This window comes from Rhinoderma darwinii, chromosome 1 (assembly GCF_050947455.1).
Source record: "Rhinoderma darwinii isolate aRhiDar2 chromosome 1, aRhiDar2.hap1, whole genome shotgun sequence".
In the NCBI taxonomy this organism is placed as follows: domain Eukaryota; kingdom Metazoa; phylum Chordata; class Amphibia; order Anura; family Rhinodermatidae; genus Rhinoderma; species Rhinoderma darwinii.
The window spans coordinates 60554409-60573521 of NC_134687.1; the positions used below are offsets into that span (position 1 = coordinate 60554409).

General features: G+C 45.7%; 1 protein-coding gene across 2 annotated transcripts in view; it reads right to left on the reverse strand.

The window, feature by feature from the left end:
- The window catches only part of ARAP2 (ArfGAP with RhoGAP domain, ankyrin repeat and PH domain 2), a 325755-nt gene that overhangs the window by 163378 nt on the left and 143264 nt on the right, over positions 1-19113 (reverse strand). For both annotated transcript variants that reach the window (XM_075858963.1, XM_075858955.1), the window contains exon 16: positions 17256-17400. In XM_075858963.1, the coding sequence (XP_075715078.1) occupies positions 17256-17400 (145 nt within the window). The remainder of the gene's footprint in view (positions 1-17255; positions 17401-19113) is intronic.

Consider the following 19113-nt stretch of genomic DNA (forward strand, 5'->3'; position numbering starts at 1 on the left):
ACCAGAAAACTGGTGTAAATTAGGACACAAATCTACTCCAGCTCATAGCCAAAATAGACTTTATTTACTGGCGCATGGACAACCAGAGATGTGCTCATTTATTAGAAGGCTTGCACCTCTTAATAAATAGGGCGCATCTAACTCCAACTTTCTTTAGAATAAGGGTCAGGTCCCACGTTGCATAAATACTGCAGAATTTTCGCAACGGAATTTGTTGTGTAAAATCCGCAGCATAATACAGTAGCAGCAAAGTGGATGAGATAGCACAAATCTCATCCACATGCTGCGTAAATACTGAGCGGAAAAAACGCTCAGAAATTGAGATGCGGTGCGGAATTTTATTCCACAGTATTTCAATTGTATTTGTGTAAACGCTGCTTATTTGTTACGGGTATTTCCTATTGAATTCAATGGGGAGGTAAAACCAGCAACAAATAGCAGTTGTTGAGTTTTCTGCGACGGGTTTGTAGCGATTCCGCCGCAAAAAAATGCAGCTCAGAAAAAATCTTCTACTTGCCCAGAAGTCTGTGTTTCTTCCTCCAGGGCTGCCTCTAGGGATGATGTTTTATCCCATGTGACCAATGCAGCTAATCACAGGCTTTAGCAGCATTCACAGGAGGCCGGCCTGAATGACGACTGAGGGACGGCCTCCTGGTATGATGTTTCATCCCATGTGACCACCGCTGTAGCCAATCATAGCCTGCAGATGTCTCCTGGGATGAAAGATCGGCATTTAAATGCCAACCTTAATAAAATTGCCCCTAATAAATTTCACACTCGCAATGTATTCTCATTTTGCGAACAATGGAGTATTTTGTTTTTTAAAAATATATTTAAAAAGTACAATTAAACGTTCTATTCAGACTAAATTGAAATTTATGTATAAAAATTATTTATTTAGCAATTTTTTCTATTTTTAAGTCGAAAACTTTTTTGACTGACAGCCAAGTTGTTTCATTCATATTTTCCCCTACATCCTCCATTAAAAGCACTTGCTGTACAAAAATCAGATTGACAACCCAAAATTTACAAACGTTTTAACATACTTGCCAAAAGTGATAAAATGACTAGTGTAGAAAATGTATATTTTTTTACATACAATTATACCCACTGTGTTAAAAAACAACGATATTGGACTGTACTCAATGTGCTGTGAATTTTACCATAAACTTTATTGTGGTACCATTAAAATAAATTATTACTCGTAACAAAAGTGGTGTGCTGGAATCAATTTATCGAAACAACTCAAACGGACAAGAACAGAACATTGGCAGCTTGGAAACAGTTTGAGCTTTTATTTTTATAAGTAAAACTTTCACAACCCTGACATTAAGTGTGAATCAACTATGTATGCAAAATAACGGCTAAGCAACAGTTCTTCTGACCACCAATAATCACCCATGACCACTACCTGGAGCAGCTGCCATTAACATCTGGTAGGGAAAAAAATGTAATTTTAATATTGAAAATACTGAATATATTTAAATTTAAACATGTCCAATCAAATTGTCCACCATGAGAAGAAACCTGAGGCAATTTGATAGCCCCTGATGCACATGTATAGAAAGCTCTTTAGTTATGGTCTGGATAGCTGTACATCATTAAAAAATAGACACAAGCCAATAATTTTAAGTGCACAATTCATTTCAATAAAAGAAAAGCTTTCATATTGGTGAGCACTATATAGAGATTGTTAGGAAAATATCTGCTCCTTTAAGGTCGCTATGACGACTTCCCTAGCTTCTGGGCGGTTCTTCCTTTGCTTTGAGCCTATCTCTTTCCCCTGTCCGTCTGCCAATCAGCTGTGGGGTCCTATTTACACCTGTTTTTTCCACCTGTCCTTTGCTTGTGCATTTCCTCCTTTGGTTTCTGATCAAGTTCTGACATCACATGCACTTCTGATTCTGGACCTCGTGTACACTGACCTCGGTTTGTCTCCCGTTTACTCTCTTCCTACCGATTTTGATTATCGGCTCCCGGACGGTTTTGAACTTTTGTTATTCCTGTTATCCGCTTGCCTTCTGTTTTGAACTTTCAGTTACCCGCTGGCTGTCTGGTTTCCAGCTGGTTGCCTGCATTGCACTTTTCGTCCCTGCCTGCACTCTGCTAAGACAACCTGAGTTCTGAGCAGCAAAGTCCATCCCACCTTGCGGTTGACCCTGGTGAACATGCACGCTCTCTCCCGGAATACTCCAATAGCCTTGAGGTAATCGCTAACATTACAGAGATCACCTGGTGAACACAGACTCTATTATTACCTAGTACTTGTAACAAACTGACCTGATTTACTATTTATTGACAACGCATCCTCTGTAAGAGACTTGCTTACACTATTCATTAACCCGTTAGTGACCGCCAATACGCCTTTTAACGGCGGCCACTAATGGGCTTTATTGTGATGCATATGCCTTTTTACGGCACTGCATCAGGATAAAGTAAACAGAGCAGGGAGCGTCAAATCTCCCTGCTCTCAGCTGCTAGAGGAAGCTGAGGGCTGGGAGCGTCCCTGCTCTGCCGTGTGAGATCGATATTAGTATCGATCTCACCCGTTTAACCCTTCAGATGCGGTGCGCAATAGCGTGCACCGCATCTGAGTGGTTTTGGAGAGAGGGAGGGATCTCCCTCTCTCCCCTACCGACACCCGGCGATACGATCGCCGAGTGTCTGTGTCTCCAATGGCAGCCGGGGGCCTACTAAAGGCCCCCAGGTCTGCCTGGAGCGAATGCCTGCTAGATCATGCCGGAGGCATGACCTAGCAGATGCTTGTCCGTTTTAAACGGACAGGCAGTAATACACTGCAATACAAAAGTATTCCAGTGTATTACAATAGCGATCGGAGAATAGCATATTAAAGTCCCCTAATGGGACTAGTAAAAAAGTAAAAAAAAAGTTTAATAAAGTTAATTTAAAAAAAAATTAGAAAAAAAATGAAAAACCCAGCTTTTCCCCTTACAAAATGCTTTACTATTAAAAAAACAAAATAAAGTAAAAAAGTTACACATATTTGGTATCGCCGCATCCGTAACGACCCCAACTATAAATGTATTACATTATTTAACCCGCACGGTGAACGCCGTAAAAAATTAAATAAAAAACTATGGAAAAATTGCTGTTTTCTGTGAATCCTGACTTAAAAAAAATATGATAAAAAGTGATCAAAAAGTCGCATCTACTCTAAAATGGTACCAATAAAAACTAAAAGTCTTCCCGCAAAAAAAAAAGCCCTCATACAACCGCATCGGCGAAAAAAATAACGTTACGGCTCTTCAAATACGGAGACACAAAAACAAATAATTTTGAAAAAAAAAGAGTTTTTACTGTGTAAAAGTAGTAAAACATACAAAAACTATACAAATTTGGTATCGTTGCAATCGTAACAACCCGCTGAATAAAGTTATTGTGTTATTTATATCACACGGTAAACGCCGTTGATTTAAGACGCGAAAAAGAGTGGCGAAATTTCAGGTTTTTTTCTATTCCCCCCCAAAAAAAGTTAAAAGTTAATCAATAAATATGTCCCCCAAAATGGTGCTATTAAAAAGTACAACTTGTCCCGCAAAAAAACAAGACCTTATACAGCTATATCGACACAAAAATAAAAAGGTTATAGCTCTTGGAATGCGACGATGGAAAAACGTAAAAAATGGCTTGGTCATTAAGGTTTAAAATAGGCTGGTCATTAAGGGGTTAATCCCTTAAAGGGGTTGTCCCAGAATCGACAATTATCACCTATCAACAGGATAGGTAATAATTGTCTCATCGCAGGGGGTCCCACTATTTCGGAATTAAGAACAGAGTCCCAAAACCTTAGATCCTCCTCACTGCTCCCCTTGATGAGCTTGGAGTGGTGGTTAAGCATGCACCCATCACTCAATGGGGCTGACGGAAACAGCTGGGCGCGGTATTTGGTTGTTTCCATCATTCCCTTAGACTTTAAGTCAGCTTACCTTCTCTCAAACCCAATGTCTCCCTCCACCTACCCATGGACACCAGCGCATTCTGCTTTCTGGCCCCAGCTCCAGTATGGTCTGCGCTCCAGTGATCTCTTAAAGGGCCAGCATGTGCACCACTAAAAGTTTCCCCAGCCTCTCCCTGTACACCCTGGGCTATATAATCTGACCTGTCCTCTGCCCCAGTGCCTGAGCAATGTTGTGTCTTCCAAGTTTTTGTCTTGCAAATGGTTCCTTAGCTATTTCCCATATCCAGTATCTATGTCTGGTTCTCATGCCAAGTCAAGAGTCCATAGCGACTTCACCATCTGTGTCCGGTGTCTGTGCCAAGTAGAGTGTCCGAGACAACTTCACCATCTGTGTCCGATACCCTTGCCAAGTTCAGTGTCCAAGACGACTGCACTACTCCAGTCCGGTAACCAAGTCAAGTTCCATTACCAGTACAAGCCTGTTTACAATAGTCTGGCAGCCTGCTTCAGATTGACCTGCACAAGCCAAGCTTCTGTTAGTCCGGCACAAGTCTTCAATCCAGGTACGCTTGTCCTAAACACTCTCATTGACTCTTGTTTTGCCAGCTGCTTCTCCGCTACGGCGGAGCGGCCCAGTTGTTCAACATACCCCACAGCTGTGACAAATTGCTCAGGCCATGGATCCCGCTAGTAAACTTGGCAAGGAGTTGATCCTCAAAAAAAGGATGAGATGGTGACTCGTGACCTTCCACCCACTCAAGCCCTAATTCTGCTGGCTACACGGATTGACATGAGGTTCCAAGAATGCGCCCAGGAAGATAGTCAAGAAAAAAGGTCCTACAAACTGGCGCCCAAGTTCCAGAGACCCCTACTGCCTTCTCCGTTTGTTTCCCCTGAGGAGCATATGCAGGTGGACAGACTCAGACTGTCAGACCAGGAGCGGCAGCGCAGACGTTCTGCAGGATTAGGTTTGTACTGTGGCCCCAAGTGTCATTTTGTGTGTCAATGTCCACAGAAGCCAGGAAACTCCAGCACCTAGGGTTGATAGGAGAGACTACCCTAGATGGATCAATGCCAACTGCAAAATTCTCTACCTATCTATTCCTGTGACAATCTCCACTGGTGAAGAATATCATTCTATTTTTGCTTATCTGGATTCTGGAGAGGCTGCAAACTTCATCCACCAGGCCTTAGTAGGCCATCTCCACTTGCCCATATTACCTCTGGAGAAACCTCTGGCGTTCTCTTCAGTGGATGGTCAACCCCTGCCAGATCCGATGCTTTCCATCACTAAACCTCTAAAATTACAAATAGGAGTTCTTCACATGAAGCAAATAGCTTTTTATGTCCTACCGAAAGCTATTAACCCTATCCTGCTGGGACTGCCATGGCTTCGCCAACATGCTCCCGTCTTCTACTGGAATGCAAGAGAGGTCCTCCAGTGGGGATCCCGCTGTCTTCACCGCTGCTGCCTCAGGTTCGTCCTGTCCCCAATGCCTCAGTCACTCTCTGGACTGCCTCCACAGTATGTCTGTTTCGCGGATGTCTTCAGCAAGAAAGATGCGGAGGTCCTTCCTCCCCATTATCCCTACGATTGTCCTACTAAATTGCTCCCGGACGCTTCACCTCTTCATGGGCGGGTTTATCCTTTCTCTTTACCTGAAACTCAAGCCATGTCAGCATATGTCAAGGAGAGCCACGAGTGGGGGTTTATCAAAAAGTCTACTTCTCCAGCCGGAGCTGGATTCTACTTTTTTTAAAAGAAAGATGGATCTGTGGTTTAAACCAAATCACCATCAAAAACAATTAAGCCTTGCCGCTAATCTCCGAGCTCATCGACAGAATTAGTGGAGCCAAGATTTTTACGCGGGGCTTATAACTTGATCCATATCCATAAAGGTGACGAATGGAAAACCGTATTCAACACCTGAGACGGTCATTACGAATATCTTGTGATGCTCTTTGGACTGTGTAACCCTCCAGCTGTGTTTCAGGAATTTGTAAAAGTCATCTTCCGGGATCTACTATATGTCTGTATGGTGGTATATCAGGACGAGATCTTGATTTACACCCCAGATCTGACAACACATCGGAAGCATGTTCACCAAGTCCGGTGGCGGTTAAGAGGGAATAACCTCTACGCAAAATTCAAAGTGCGTACCAGAAAGGAAATCCTTTCCCTTCCTGGGCTATATAGACTCTGATCGTGGACTCCAGATGGATCCAGAGAAAGTGAAGTCCATCCTAGAGTGACCACGTCCTCAAGATCTCCGTGCCATACAGAGATTTCTTGGGTTCGCAAATTTCTACCGTCAATTCATCCCAAACTTCTCATCTCTTACTACTCCAATCTCAGCCCTCACCAAGAAGGGAGTGAACGTTAAGGTCTGGAGCCGTGAGGCAGAGTCCGCATTCACCAATCTCAAGAGCGCCTTCACTTCTGGTTCTGTTCTTCATCATCCTGATGATGTGTCTCGGCAGTTCTCGTTGGAGGTGGACCCTTCTTCCATTGGTGCAGGAGCACTGTATTTTCAAAGAAACTCCAAAGGTAAGGCAGTATCCTGTGGCTTATTCTCTAAACTCTTCTCTTCTCTGGAGCGCAACTACTCCAATGGGCACCGTAACTTACTGGCCGTCAAATTAGCCTTAGAACCGTGGAGGCACCTGCTAGAGGGGGCTACTCATCCTATCATCATCTGTGCTGATCACATAAATCTCACTTATTTACAGTCTGCACAACGACTGAACCCTCGTCAAGCCAGGTGGTCACTGTTCTTTGTCACATTCCAGTTCCTACTTCACTTCCATCCTGCAGATAAAAATATAAAGGCTGATGCCCTGTCTCGATCATTTGAAACTGATGACCCTGAAAAGGACCCTCAACATATGACTGATCCTTCTATGATTATTTCTGTCAGCACGCTGCAGATTAGTGACATTCCTCCTGGAAAAATTCCAAGTTGGATGGGCACTCTGGTATCCGTAAGACTCGGGACTACTGGTGGCCCACGCTGCCTAAAGACGTTGCACACTATGTCTCTTCTTGTATTAACTGTGCCCAAAACAAGACTACCCATTCCAAGCCTTCTGGTCTGATCCAACCTCTGCCTGCTCCTGATGGTCCCTGGCAGCACATTGCCATGGATTTTATTACCGACCTTCCTTCTTCTGCTGGATGTTCCACTCTCTGGGTCATGGTGGATCGCTTTTCTAAGATGGCACACTTCGTCCCTCTGTCTAGCCTTCCCTCATCTCCTCATATGGCAGATTTGTTTGTTCAACATATCATTCGTCTGCACGGACTACCCCTCCATATCTGTCTGATCGGGGTGTACAATTTACGTCCAAATTCTGAAGAGCCCTGTGTAAACTTTTGGATGTAAAATTGGATCTTTCTTGTGCTTATCACAATCTAACGGCCAAGTTGAAAGGATCAATCAAGTACTGGAAAATTATTGTTGTCATTTTATATCTGTTCAACACGACAATTGGGTGCATCTTCTCCAATGGGCCAAATTTTCTTACAATAACCACACGAGTGAGTTTACTGCTTCTTCTCCATTCTTCATTGTTTACAGCCAACATCCACTTGTTCCTCTTGCTTTACTGGCCTGCAGCCAAATCTTCTTTTGGAAACTTTCTTCACATCTGGCAGAAAACCGAGTCCGCGATCCTACAGGCAGCGGACTGCATGAATGCAGACATGCACGCTAGGATCAACTACAACATGCGGTAAACTCCATAATTACTCATTTGGATCTTCCTCCTGTACCTCCTCTGGCTGCTCCCACTGCTTCACCACCTGCTATCCCTCCTGCCTGCCTTGGGTCTACAAGTTCGTTGACTCTCTCTTCTCGCTACGATGGGGATTCTAAGACCTGTAGAGGTTTCATCAATCAGTGTATGATCCACTTCAGGTTACGTGCTCGTCTCTTCCCCTTAGATGAGGGCAAGGTTGCTTTTATTATTTCTCTCCTCTCTGGCAAAACCCTGGCATGGGCAAACCCCATCTTGGAACGAGAGGGCCCAGAATTCTCTGATCTGCCACGGTTTCTTGGGACTTTCCGTATGGTGATCGATGAACCGTGTCCAACATCTTCTGCCGCTTTTTTCTGAAATTCATCCATCTTTTTAACAGCTATATATATATATATATATATATATATATATATATATATATACACACACACACACACATATAATATAGATAAATATATAAAAATATATATTTTTATTCCACATTATTAGTGTTTTGACTGCTCTTAATAAAAATTTAAAACATGGACTTAATGCAACTAACATAGAAAATGAAAGCCTCATAAGTCTTGTAAAAAACTAAGTAAAAATAGTTATGATATTTAAAGTGGTTGCAAAGACATTATCGTTTAAATAAGTGCATATCAGAAATGGAAAATTTGACCTGGACACAGGGGCATCAATGAACCTTGGTCATGAATGTGTTAAAGACCAGCCTGTTTTGGGACTGAAAGACCAAGCATTTATTTTTCTCGTTCTTTCATTGTTGCATTCCAAGAGTCCTCTTTTTTTCTTTTTACATTAATAACGCTGTTTGAGTGACTTTTATCTTGGGGTACAAATAATTTATTGATTAGCTTTTATAAAATTTTTGGGGAATGCAAAAAAAGAAGCTATTCCACCATCGTATTTTGTGTTATTTTTCTGCTGTTTAACTTGCGCTGTCCTCTACCTTGCAATGATTGCAATCACAGACCCTTTTACACCCCCTTCGAAGTGCAATAGGCTTTAAAATTGCATGACACATCTCATGCAGTCCATTTCACGTTAAACTGGCTGTAGCCTAATGAAGTTCCTATAGTTTTCTTTGACCAGATGAAGCAAGAGTAAAGTACCCCTCTAACATATAAACTTTTCTATAGAGTCTCCAGCCTACAGGAAACCAAAAGCAGAACTTCCCAAGGGGCTTCCCTTCCACCAGTTCTCTCATATTACTCTAGTGGTGGATTCTAAAGTTTTCCCTTTTTACTCCTAAAATCCCATATAGTTTTGAGGGCATCACCAGTATTTTAAAGTGTCTACAACCCCCTCTGAAGCTGAACATGGAGTTTGCTTGTCCATAGGGTCTATAGACATTAAATGATTATTGTCTGAAACAAGCCTTTACTGATTTATATTATCCCACAGTCAGGGAGCTCTCTGTTATCTTCACTTGTTTCCGATCCTTACTCTCATTCTCTCGCCACCACTAGCAGCAGCGCAGCGCAGCAGCATGTTACTGTTATAGGCAGAGCAGCAGTAGCACTGAAGGATTGTTCCTTCCCCTGCGCTGCGTCTGCCCCTGTTTGTCATCCTGCCCCAGGCCTGCTGCTCTTATTACCTGTGTTGGGACTGGGATATACTTGCCTCGGTCTCGGACCTGGAGTGGACTGAACTTTCTAACTGTAGTCTAATTACGTGCAGCGGGGTGCCCTCCACTTCACATTGGAACTTATTGGCAGGCAGCGGGAGCTGATTTTGTGTAAAAAAAATAAATAAAATTGCAGACAGTGTTCTTTCCTGCTTTGCAGGGCAGAGAAAAAAAACACCCAGTTTCTGCATGACTTGGATAAGTAGAGTCGAGTGATCCATAATTATTCCTTACCCTTTCAGAATAATAACACACGACACCAGGTTGGATTTTAATTGCCACAGCAGCCGTTTATTATAAATTTTATAAAATTAGAAAATTTTATAACCCAAACTTTAAATAACTTAGAATTCCCAAACATTGGAAATTCTACCAGAATACACATACCAAACCCTTAACAGGGTCAATATAAATAACACCTTATAATTGACCAGGGGAAGCCCTTGAGGTTATCACGACTTATAAAAAACGTAGCCATCTGCCACCACCACTTGTTTTACCTCCAGCCGTAAACCGGCTCGAAGGCACCTTCTTGCAGATGGCTTTTCCATAAAGCACTTCAAAGGGGAAACACCCTAAGAAGCCTTCCACCTATTTTTGGGGGACGCATACCCCTGATGCGACCCCCCCACCAGTTTTACTGACCAACCTCAAGGACTCCCCCCGCCAGCCACCGTGACAATGCAAACACCACAAATTACACCAGGCAATAACCACCATTCAATACCCACACTTCTCCTTCCAAAATCTGTAAAATAAAAAAGGGCGGGTGGGCGGGACTCCTGTGATGTCTCACCTCTCGCTGTCTCCCTCGCACTGAGGAAAACAGCGGGAAGCCCGAGACCTACTCCCCCTCCCTCCTCCCTTCCAATCCCCTCCCCTTCATTCCCTGCACGTAACCTTAACCCTTTCCTCACCTGTTCCCTCCTATCCTGTCATGTCGGCCTCCCCTCACTCCTTGCAGTCGGCAGTACGGCCGCTTCTTGACTTGGATAAGTAGAGTCGAGTGATCCATAATTATTCCTTACCCTTTCAGAATAATAACACACGACACCAGGTTGGATTTTAATGGCCACAGCAGCCGTTTATTATAAATTTTATAAAATTAGAAAATTTTATAACCCAAACTTTAAATAACTTCGAATTCCCAAACATTGGAAATTCTACCAGAATACACATACCAAACCCTTAACAGGGTCAATATAAATAACACCTTATAATTGACCAGGGGAAGCCCTTGAGGTTACCACGACTTATAAAAAACGTAGCCATCTGCCACCACCACTTGTTTTACCTCCAGCCGTAAACCGGCTCGAAGGCACCTTCTTGCAGATGGCTTTTCCATAAAGCACTTCAAAGGGGTAACACCCTAAGAAGCCTTCCACCTATTTTTGGGGGACGCATACCCCTGATGCGACCCCCCCACCAGTTTTACTGACCAACCTCAAGGACTCCCACCGCCACTGCGACATGGACCTTGACCGCCTCAAGGCCGTGAGCTCCTCCACACCAACACACCTCTTTCAATCCCGTCTGCTAGGGCCAAACTCCACAAATCCATCCCCACCTCATTCAAATGCACCCCATCCTGTCTCCAATAACAACCTACCCTCGCTTCCAGATCCCTATGCCTGACCACAACACCTCCATTTCTTGCCACAAATGCCGAAACAGCCCTGTTTACTTTTATTCTGGCCTTATTAAGTCTCTCCACGGATCTGGCCAAGCGCCATGTCTTTCTTGGTACAATATCTGACCATACTATAATCAGGCCCGGGTGTAATGCCCATAAACACAACAAGTCGTGCTTAATGTCCCTCACCAAATCTCGAAAAGGGCGAACACTCAAATCATTCCCCCCAACATGTAAAACTAAAATTTCGGGAACCCGGTCTAGCTGCGTATACACCTGGAATTCCGGTAGTACCCTTGACCAAACCATTCCCCGAAAACCCAGCCAATGCAGGATAGCATCCTCCCGCGGAATCCTTAGTTGACGACCATCCGGGCGAACCTCCGCCCGTAATGCGCCCCAGTACACAAAGGAGTGCCCCAGGATCCACACCAGCAAAGGACGCGAACCTGTGAAAGAAATAAACACACACTTCTTACAAATCCCAATCACACTCCATCTTCCACCAGCACCACATACCTCCCAGCAGCTTCTTAACAGTCTGACAGCAAGTGAGGCCGCACATAAGATCGAAAACGGTTAGACTCCCATCTCCCGATACGCCTGACCCCAGCCTCATCCAACCCCCATCGCACCGCCTCAGTTGCTGCGCCAATACGAAACGAATGGGAAGAATACTCAGCTGACTGCAACCCAATTGGCAGCAAACAGCGTTTAAACACTGCCCCAAATTGAAACCTGGATAAAAAGGACCCGTCTTCATTCCGCAGTAACGGAACCCCCATTACCCCCACCTGTACCCCAAAAGCAGACATACACTGTACCGGACACAGCGCCGAGCCCCTGATGGCAAATAACACAATTCGCGTCCCCTTACCCGCCGTGTCCGTTTTTGACCTGCGCAGCAATATCTCCACTCTATCGGCAAACAACTCCACATCCTCTTGACTCAGTCCCCCCGCGCGCAACCCACTTGGTGACACCAATTCACCCACTCTAAAAGCCCCAAAAAAGGCTAATGAAAAAGCCAAGCGAAACAATCGGACTTCGAAGGCTGAACTGCAAACCAACTCCACGGCCGTTCCCAATAGGCAAAAAATTCGGTAAGAAACTGGCCGCCGCCGATCTACCGACCCTCTTCCCCTGCGAATACCTTTTAAAGCTTGAACCGCCAAAAATTCTTTGGTAACGTCTTTTTCGCCATGCAATTTCAAGCCAAATGCCACAGCGGACACAAACTTATTCACTTTCGCTACAGACACACCAGACTCATACGCATCCCCCAACCAATACAATAAGGCCACCATCCTGTCCCGGTCTGACCGGACGTCACCCAAACCTCTCAACCAAAGCTCCCATTGAGCCCAGCCAGCCCTATACGCTGCCCACGTAGAACTTGCCAAGGATCGCTCAATCAATGCTCATGCCGCAGAGAGACCAACTCCCAAAGATGATCCGGACACACCATGCCGATCCGATCCGCTCCCGTCGCCAGCTGACGAAAACGATCCCACTGTGAGCGAGAAAGGGCATCAGCAACGCAATTTTCAACCCCCGGCACATGCACCGCCACCACCCAAGCATTTAATGACAAACAAATCAACACCAAATGCCGCAACAGTTGAACCACCGGAGGAGAAGACGCCGAGATGTTATTGATAGCCAACACCACCCCTAGGTTATCGCAGTGAAAACTAATCTTCTTGTCCCTGAGCCTATCCCCCCAAATGGTCACAGCGACCACGATGGGAAACAGCTCGAGCAGGGCCAGGTTCTTTGTCAAACCGCTTTCTACCCAAATAACCGGCCATCCCCCAGCACACCACTGGCCACCACAATAAGCACCAAAACCGCCCCCTCCAGCCGCATCCGTAAATAAATCCAGATCCACGGAATCGAAAGCCCCAGCCATCCACAAGGACCTGCCGTTGTACTGTCCCAAAAACCGATGCCACACTTCCAAATCGTCCCGATGCTCCCCTCTCAATCTGACAAAGTGATGCGGAGCCCTCACACCAGCAGTCGCCGCCGCCAACCGCCTACTGAACACCCTGCCCATAGGCATGATCCGACATGCAAAGTTTAACTTCCCTAACAATGACTGCAGACTACGTAAGGTGACCTTTTTAAGCCGACACGACGCCTGAACCTCCAAACGAAGAGCCACCAACTTATCCTCCGGAAGCCTGCATTCCATTAAAACCGAGTCAATTTCGATGCCCAAAAAACGAATAACCGTAACAGGCCCCTCCGTTTTGTCAGGAGCCAGCGGGACTCCAAACTCCTTCATGACTCTCTGCAAGGCAAACAAAATATTGGCGCACACCGCTGATCTGCCTGGGCCAACACACAAAAAATCATCCAGGTAGTGAATAACTGAATTCACACCTGCGACATCCCTAATTACCCATTCCAAAAAAGAACTAAAAGCCTCAAAGTAGGCGCAAGACAGGGAACAGCCCATTGGCAAACCACGATCCACAAAAAACTTCCCCTCCCAAAAACAACCCAACAACGGTTGACTCTTGGGATGAACCGGCAGCAACCGGAAAGCCGCCTCAATGTCGGTTTTTGCCAACAAAGCACCTGCGCCCGCTTCCTGCACCAGCGCCACCGCTTTATCAAATGACGCGTACACCACCGAACACAATACCGGATCAATACCATCGTTAACCGATGCACCCCGGGGAAAAGAAAGATGATGAATCAACCGAAACTTGTTTGGCTCCCGCTTCGGCACCACACCCAACGGGGAAACAACAAGATCCGACACCGGTGGTTCAACAAAAGGCCCAGCCATGCGACCCAAACCCACTTCTTCAAGAAGTTTTTCAGTCACCACCCCCGCAGGCTGGTAAGCGGACCGGAGATTCCGGCGAGTCACTGGAATATCATAAGGAGGAGAAGGAATTACAAAACCCACGCTAAAACCATCCGCAATCAATTGCGCCCCATCCCTATCCGGGTATCTACCTAGAAAGGGGGCCATCCTTTCCAGCTTCACCGGCGTCACCCCCTTGACCAGCTGAACCCCCTGATCGCCCTCCCTTCTTGCCTTTTCGCAAACACCTTGATGCGCCATGAGATGACCCGCTGCAATGGGAACACACGTGCTTGAACTTACACGTTGCCCCAAATTTACACTGGTCGTCGTTAAAATGCCAGCAAAAAACGATTTTTGAACCGGAACCTTGACCAGACTGACCGACCTGCCCTAAAGACCCTCCGCTCCCTGGAAAGGACTGTCCCGGCTTAACCGGAGCCGTCACCCTCAACCATAATGCGATATCCTTCTGATCCCATCTAATGCCGGGCCGAACCGCCTTCCGCTGCCGAAATTGTTCATCATAACGCAGCCACGCCATACCGCCATAAGCCTGATGCGCCTCACCGATAGCATCCATATAGCAAAAAAGCGCGGAACAATTTTCCGGCGCCTTTTCCCCCACAACACTAGCCAATATCGCAAAGGCCTGCAGCCAATTCACAAAAGTTTGTGGGATAAGCCGATAACGCCGACGTTCCTCCTCTTCCTTCTTGCTCTCATCCCTCTTCCCTTTGTCCAAATTAAATTTTACCAACGGAAGAAGGGAAAATATCTCCACATATTCATCTTTCCAAATACGCTCCCGAACTTCCTGTTTTAAATGCGCCCCCAACGGCCCCTCAAAACAGACATACACCTCCCCTCTTGCTCTATCATCCAAGCGCACCCTGTCAGCCTCTTGAGCCCCGTCTGTCTGCACTGACACAGCCACCGCCCCCGCCGAGCCCCCCACTTGCACCCTATCATGCGGCTGCACTACCAACGGCGGCGCCGACCAAACCGCAACCGAGGACACCCCCGCCGATACCGGGGCCTGCGACCTGTCCAATCTGCTAACCAGCTCACGCAAACATCCCACTATGTCATCGAGACCGCTACCACCTCCCCCGGCAGACCCGACGACTGCCCCAGAACCCGCCGCATCCCCCGCGCCACCCCACATGTGCGGAGTAAGAGTAGGAAAAAGAAGAAGAGCACCCACCTGGCTGCTCAGGCGCTGTGATCCCGCCAGCCGGACGAACTTGCCCACACCGATCCTCAACCACGTATCCTTCATCCGTGTCACCCGTTATCTGCGACCGCTGCCCGCACCTACAATGCGAACACGGAGATCCCCGACCAGACTGTCCCGAAGGGCCGGCCTCCGTATTGGCCCCGACGCTGATAGGGCCAGCCACTTGCTGCCCGTTATGCGGTATCCACAGTTCCGACCGCACTCCACATCCCACCGGACTCGCCAGTCTTCCGGACTCAGATCTCACAGCAGCCAGCCCCCTGATTGGCGCTTCACCAGGCGGGGCTGCCGACATCACCGCATCATGAACCACACTAGATGGGGGGGGGTATTGGGGAAGCCAGGAGCCAACCCCCCCCTGACCGCCAAGCACCGCCGCGGCTGGGGATTTCTGCCAGGCCGGGACCCCCTAGGGGATGCCGCTCTCCCTGGGGACCGGCCTGCAGCGACCCTGGAGGGGCTTTCCCGGCGGCGCCGAACCCGCGGGATTTCCTCTGGGCTAAGTCTCGCTGGGGGTCTTGTATGCCGTGACCTGTGAGCAGGCACCACCCCCGGCGTAGCTACCTCGGGCCTGCTCACCCCACTATCCGGAGGGCTGAGCAGCAGAGGGCTGCCTAGATCCAAGGACAAAACAGAAGGGGATGATAGAGAGGAAGCCGCCCCTCCCCCCTCCCTGGACACCGCGCGATGAGAGCGCCGGGGCCCCACAGCCTGGGGCACGGGCCAGCTCACTACACTATCCGGAGGGCTGAGCAGCACAGGGCTGCCTAGATCCAAGAACAAAACAGCAGGGGATGATAGATAGGAAGCCGCCCCTCCCCCCTCCCTGGACACCGCGCGATGAGAGCGCCGGGGCCCAGCAGCCTGGGGCACAGTCATCCCCACAAGTCTCGTCACCTGCTCCTCAAACCAGCCGACATCCTGATTATCAGCTGCCGCCCGGAGCCGCTCCACAAGTTCACTGAAGGACGCCATCTCCCACGATCAGGTAAGAACACACACACACGCTGCTGCTGCTGCTGCTGCTGCTGCTGCTGCTGCTGCTACTGCTGCTACTACTCCTGTGATGTCTCACCTCTCGCTGTCTCCCTCGCACTGAGGAAAACAGCGGGAAGCCCGAGACCTACTCCCCCTCCCTCCTCCCTTCCAATCCCCTCCCCTTCATTCCCTGCACGTAACCTTAACCCTTTCCTCACCTGTTCCCTCCTATCCTGTCATGTCGGCCTCCCCTCACTCCTTGCAGTCGGCAGTACGGCCGCTTCTTACTGTCCATCAATTTAGAGGCAGTTGGCAACCATGCCCGCATTGTTATTTTTGAGGCCCTTACTTTGGATTGTTTTTGACATTGTTAAATTGACAGATACCCTGACCTCTGCATGCCTGACCATTCTGTGGATCATACTTTGTAGCTTGTCTAGGTATTGCTACCTAGGAGGACTGCCCATGTCAAAAAGTGCAGCGAATACCGGTAGTCGGTTAGCACTGGCTTACCCAGGCACACAGATTCTAACGCTTTACATATTCAGCAAAGCACTATTAAAAATTACATATTTTTCCAAGTCATGTTCATAAACCCTAAAAGTCTAGTTAGACCCAGCAACTCTGTCACTTGACCAGTCAGGTATATAATGATCGAGAAGGCATTAAAGATTAAACAGTTCTGCTTTTCCTTCTGGGTGTCCTGCAGTCACAGCTGGACACCCAACCATGCAGATTCTATATTCTCTTTGTAGTCACTATTCCACAATGCCAGTCAATTATAAAGGCATATATTAATGGTCATAAAGGGGTTAATCAATAAAAGGTACAAAAGCATTTTATTGCATGTCAAGAGGACAGGTCATAAAGCACTGATCAGTGAATGTACAATTCCAAGACTAGACTGGTTTAGTCTGGGTCATCACTGGAGACCAAAACTTAAATCAAAATTAAAAATAAGTTTTTCTGTGGGATCGACTACACTATTCAATAATGAAAAAGAAAAGGGTATATTGACGTATACCAGCACGACTGAGGCTTATTATGGTCATGTTTAGAGTGTAGGTCGTGCACTTTCTCTATGCACACGCTAGACATAGGGGAAGAAAATGAGATGTTAACAGGGCCTAACACTTTTTTACTATAATTCTTTGTTTGCCAGTTGACTGTTTTTGCCCTCTTTTATCAGATTCACAAGTGTTCCACATATGTATCATAAAGGGTGTAAAATGGAAACTAGATGACTGAATAATCACAGTTAAATATTTGAGTACATACCTTTCATTTAGGGTAAACTCTGTTGCGTGAACTTCCAAACTTATTGCTTCACTTAAATCAATAAATCCATCTGGAATAGAATCATTTTTGTCTTCATAATAGCTTAGCAGGCTGTTTTCTATGGTACACCACCATTTTTTCATATCTAAATTAATAGAATTAGAAAATACAATATATACTGTATTATAGCACTGTGAATGAAAAAAAACCAATTAAAAATATTTTATTGTTCAGAGTTTCACGTTTTTCAAATGTGGGGCACATGTACGAAAGTGTCTTTGTTGTAAATGGGCGCAATTCACATTAGGATGCTGACCCCTAACAACAGACATTGGGCGAAAGAAGGAACGAGTCTGTTGAATTTCAACATGTCCGATCCTTTATTCTACTGGGAGATACACTGTTGCAGAGGATCGATAAGCTCTCATGTATCTGAAACTTATGGTACATGATACATCTTTGAGTTTTTCAAAATGTATATGTGGCCTAACCAGGCATAGATATTTATTTTTTTTTGCCATTAAAAATGTTAAAACATGACTAATGAATTTGGTGCATGCTTAAATCCCCCAAACACCCGTTGGACATGAAGAAACTGGTAAAAGTTTTTATGCATGTACCCGTATATGTGCAAACAACCCCTTATGAGTCTACTACAATTATTAAAGGATATGTCCACTAGTAGTTTCTCCTTAAAGGAGGACAGAGTGAAAGGGAGCAGCGGAAAATGTAATGCAGATCACGGCAGACCAAAATAATCATAAGCTTATCATGTCTTGAACTCACAGGCTGCGGATGGTGATCATGATTGAGTGTGGCACTATTACAAAATCTGCAATGGTTTTCGGGACCCATTACAAAATCTTCTATGGGGCTCCATGAGTACATGTTATACCTGATCATGCATCATTACAGGTCATCCCAGATGTGTTTTGTTTTTTTAACTACAGTGCATGTTCTTTTGGTTTCTGGGCCATGGTTCTAATAAGACAACTAACATAATTTCTTTGTGTTGGAATTGATTCCTCAGTTTCTACTAGTCTGGAGCAAAAAGATTTTCCAAACTAGGACAGATGGTTTGAAATTTGTGCTAATAAGTTGAATTTCGGGGGTTTTTTTTATGCCATTGCTGTTGTTGCATTATTGGACCGTGTATTAATAATACTTTTTGGCTCTATAAATCTTGTGATGATAATAATAATGATTATTATTATTTACATTTTACTGTCCTCAAATGGAACACATTTATGTGACATAAATAAATGTTAGATACTAGTCCTTCTCAATGAATGAGAATATCATCTAAAAGTTTATTTATTTTGGTAATTCAATAAAATAAGTTAAACTCATATATTATATAGATTCGTTACACACATTGTGATCTATTTCCAGCATTTTTTTTTCTTTTAATGTTGATGATTATGGCTAACAGTTAATGAAGACCCAAAATTTAGTCTCTCAGAAAGTTAGAATATTGGGTAAAAGTTGAAGATTGTAGACTCATGGTGTCACACTCTAATCAGCTAATCAACACAAAACACCTGCAAAGCTTTCCTCAGCCTTTAAATGGTCCAACAGTCTGGTTCAGTGGGCTACACAGTAATGGGGAAGACTGCTGACTTGACTGTTGTCCAGAAGACAGTCATTGACACCCTCCACAAGGAGGAAAGCCACAAAAGGACATTGCTAAAGAAGCTGGCTGCTCACAGAGCGCTGTATCCAAGCATGTTAATGGAAAGTTAGGAGGAAGGAAAAAGTGTGGTAGAAAAAGGTGCATAAGCAACAGGCTTAACCGCAGCCTTGAAAGGATTGTCAAGAAAATGCCATTCAAGAATCTGGGGGAGATTCGCAAGGAGTG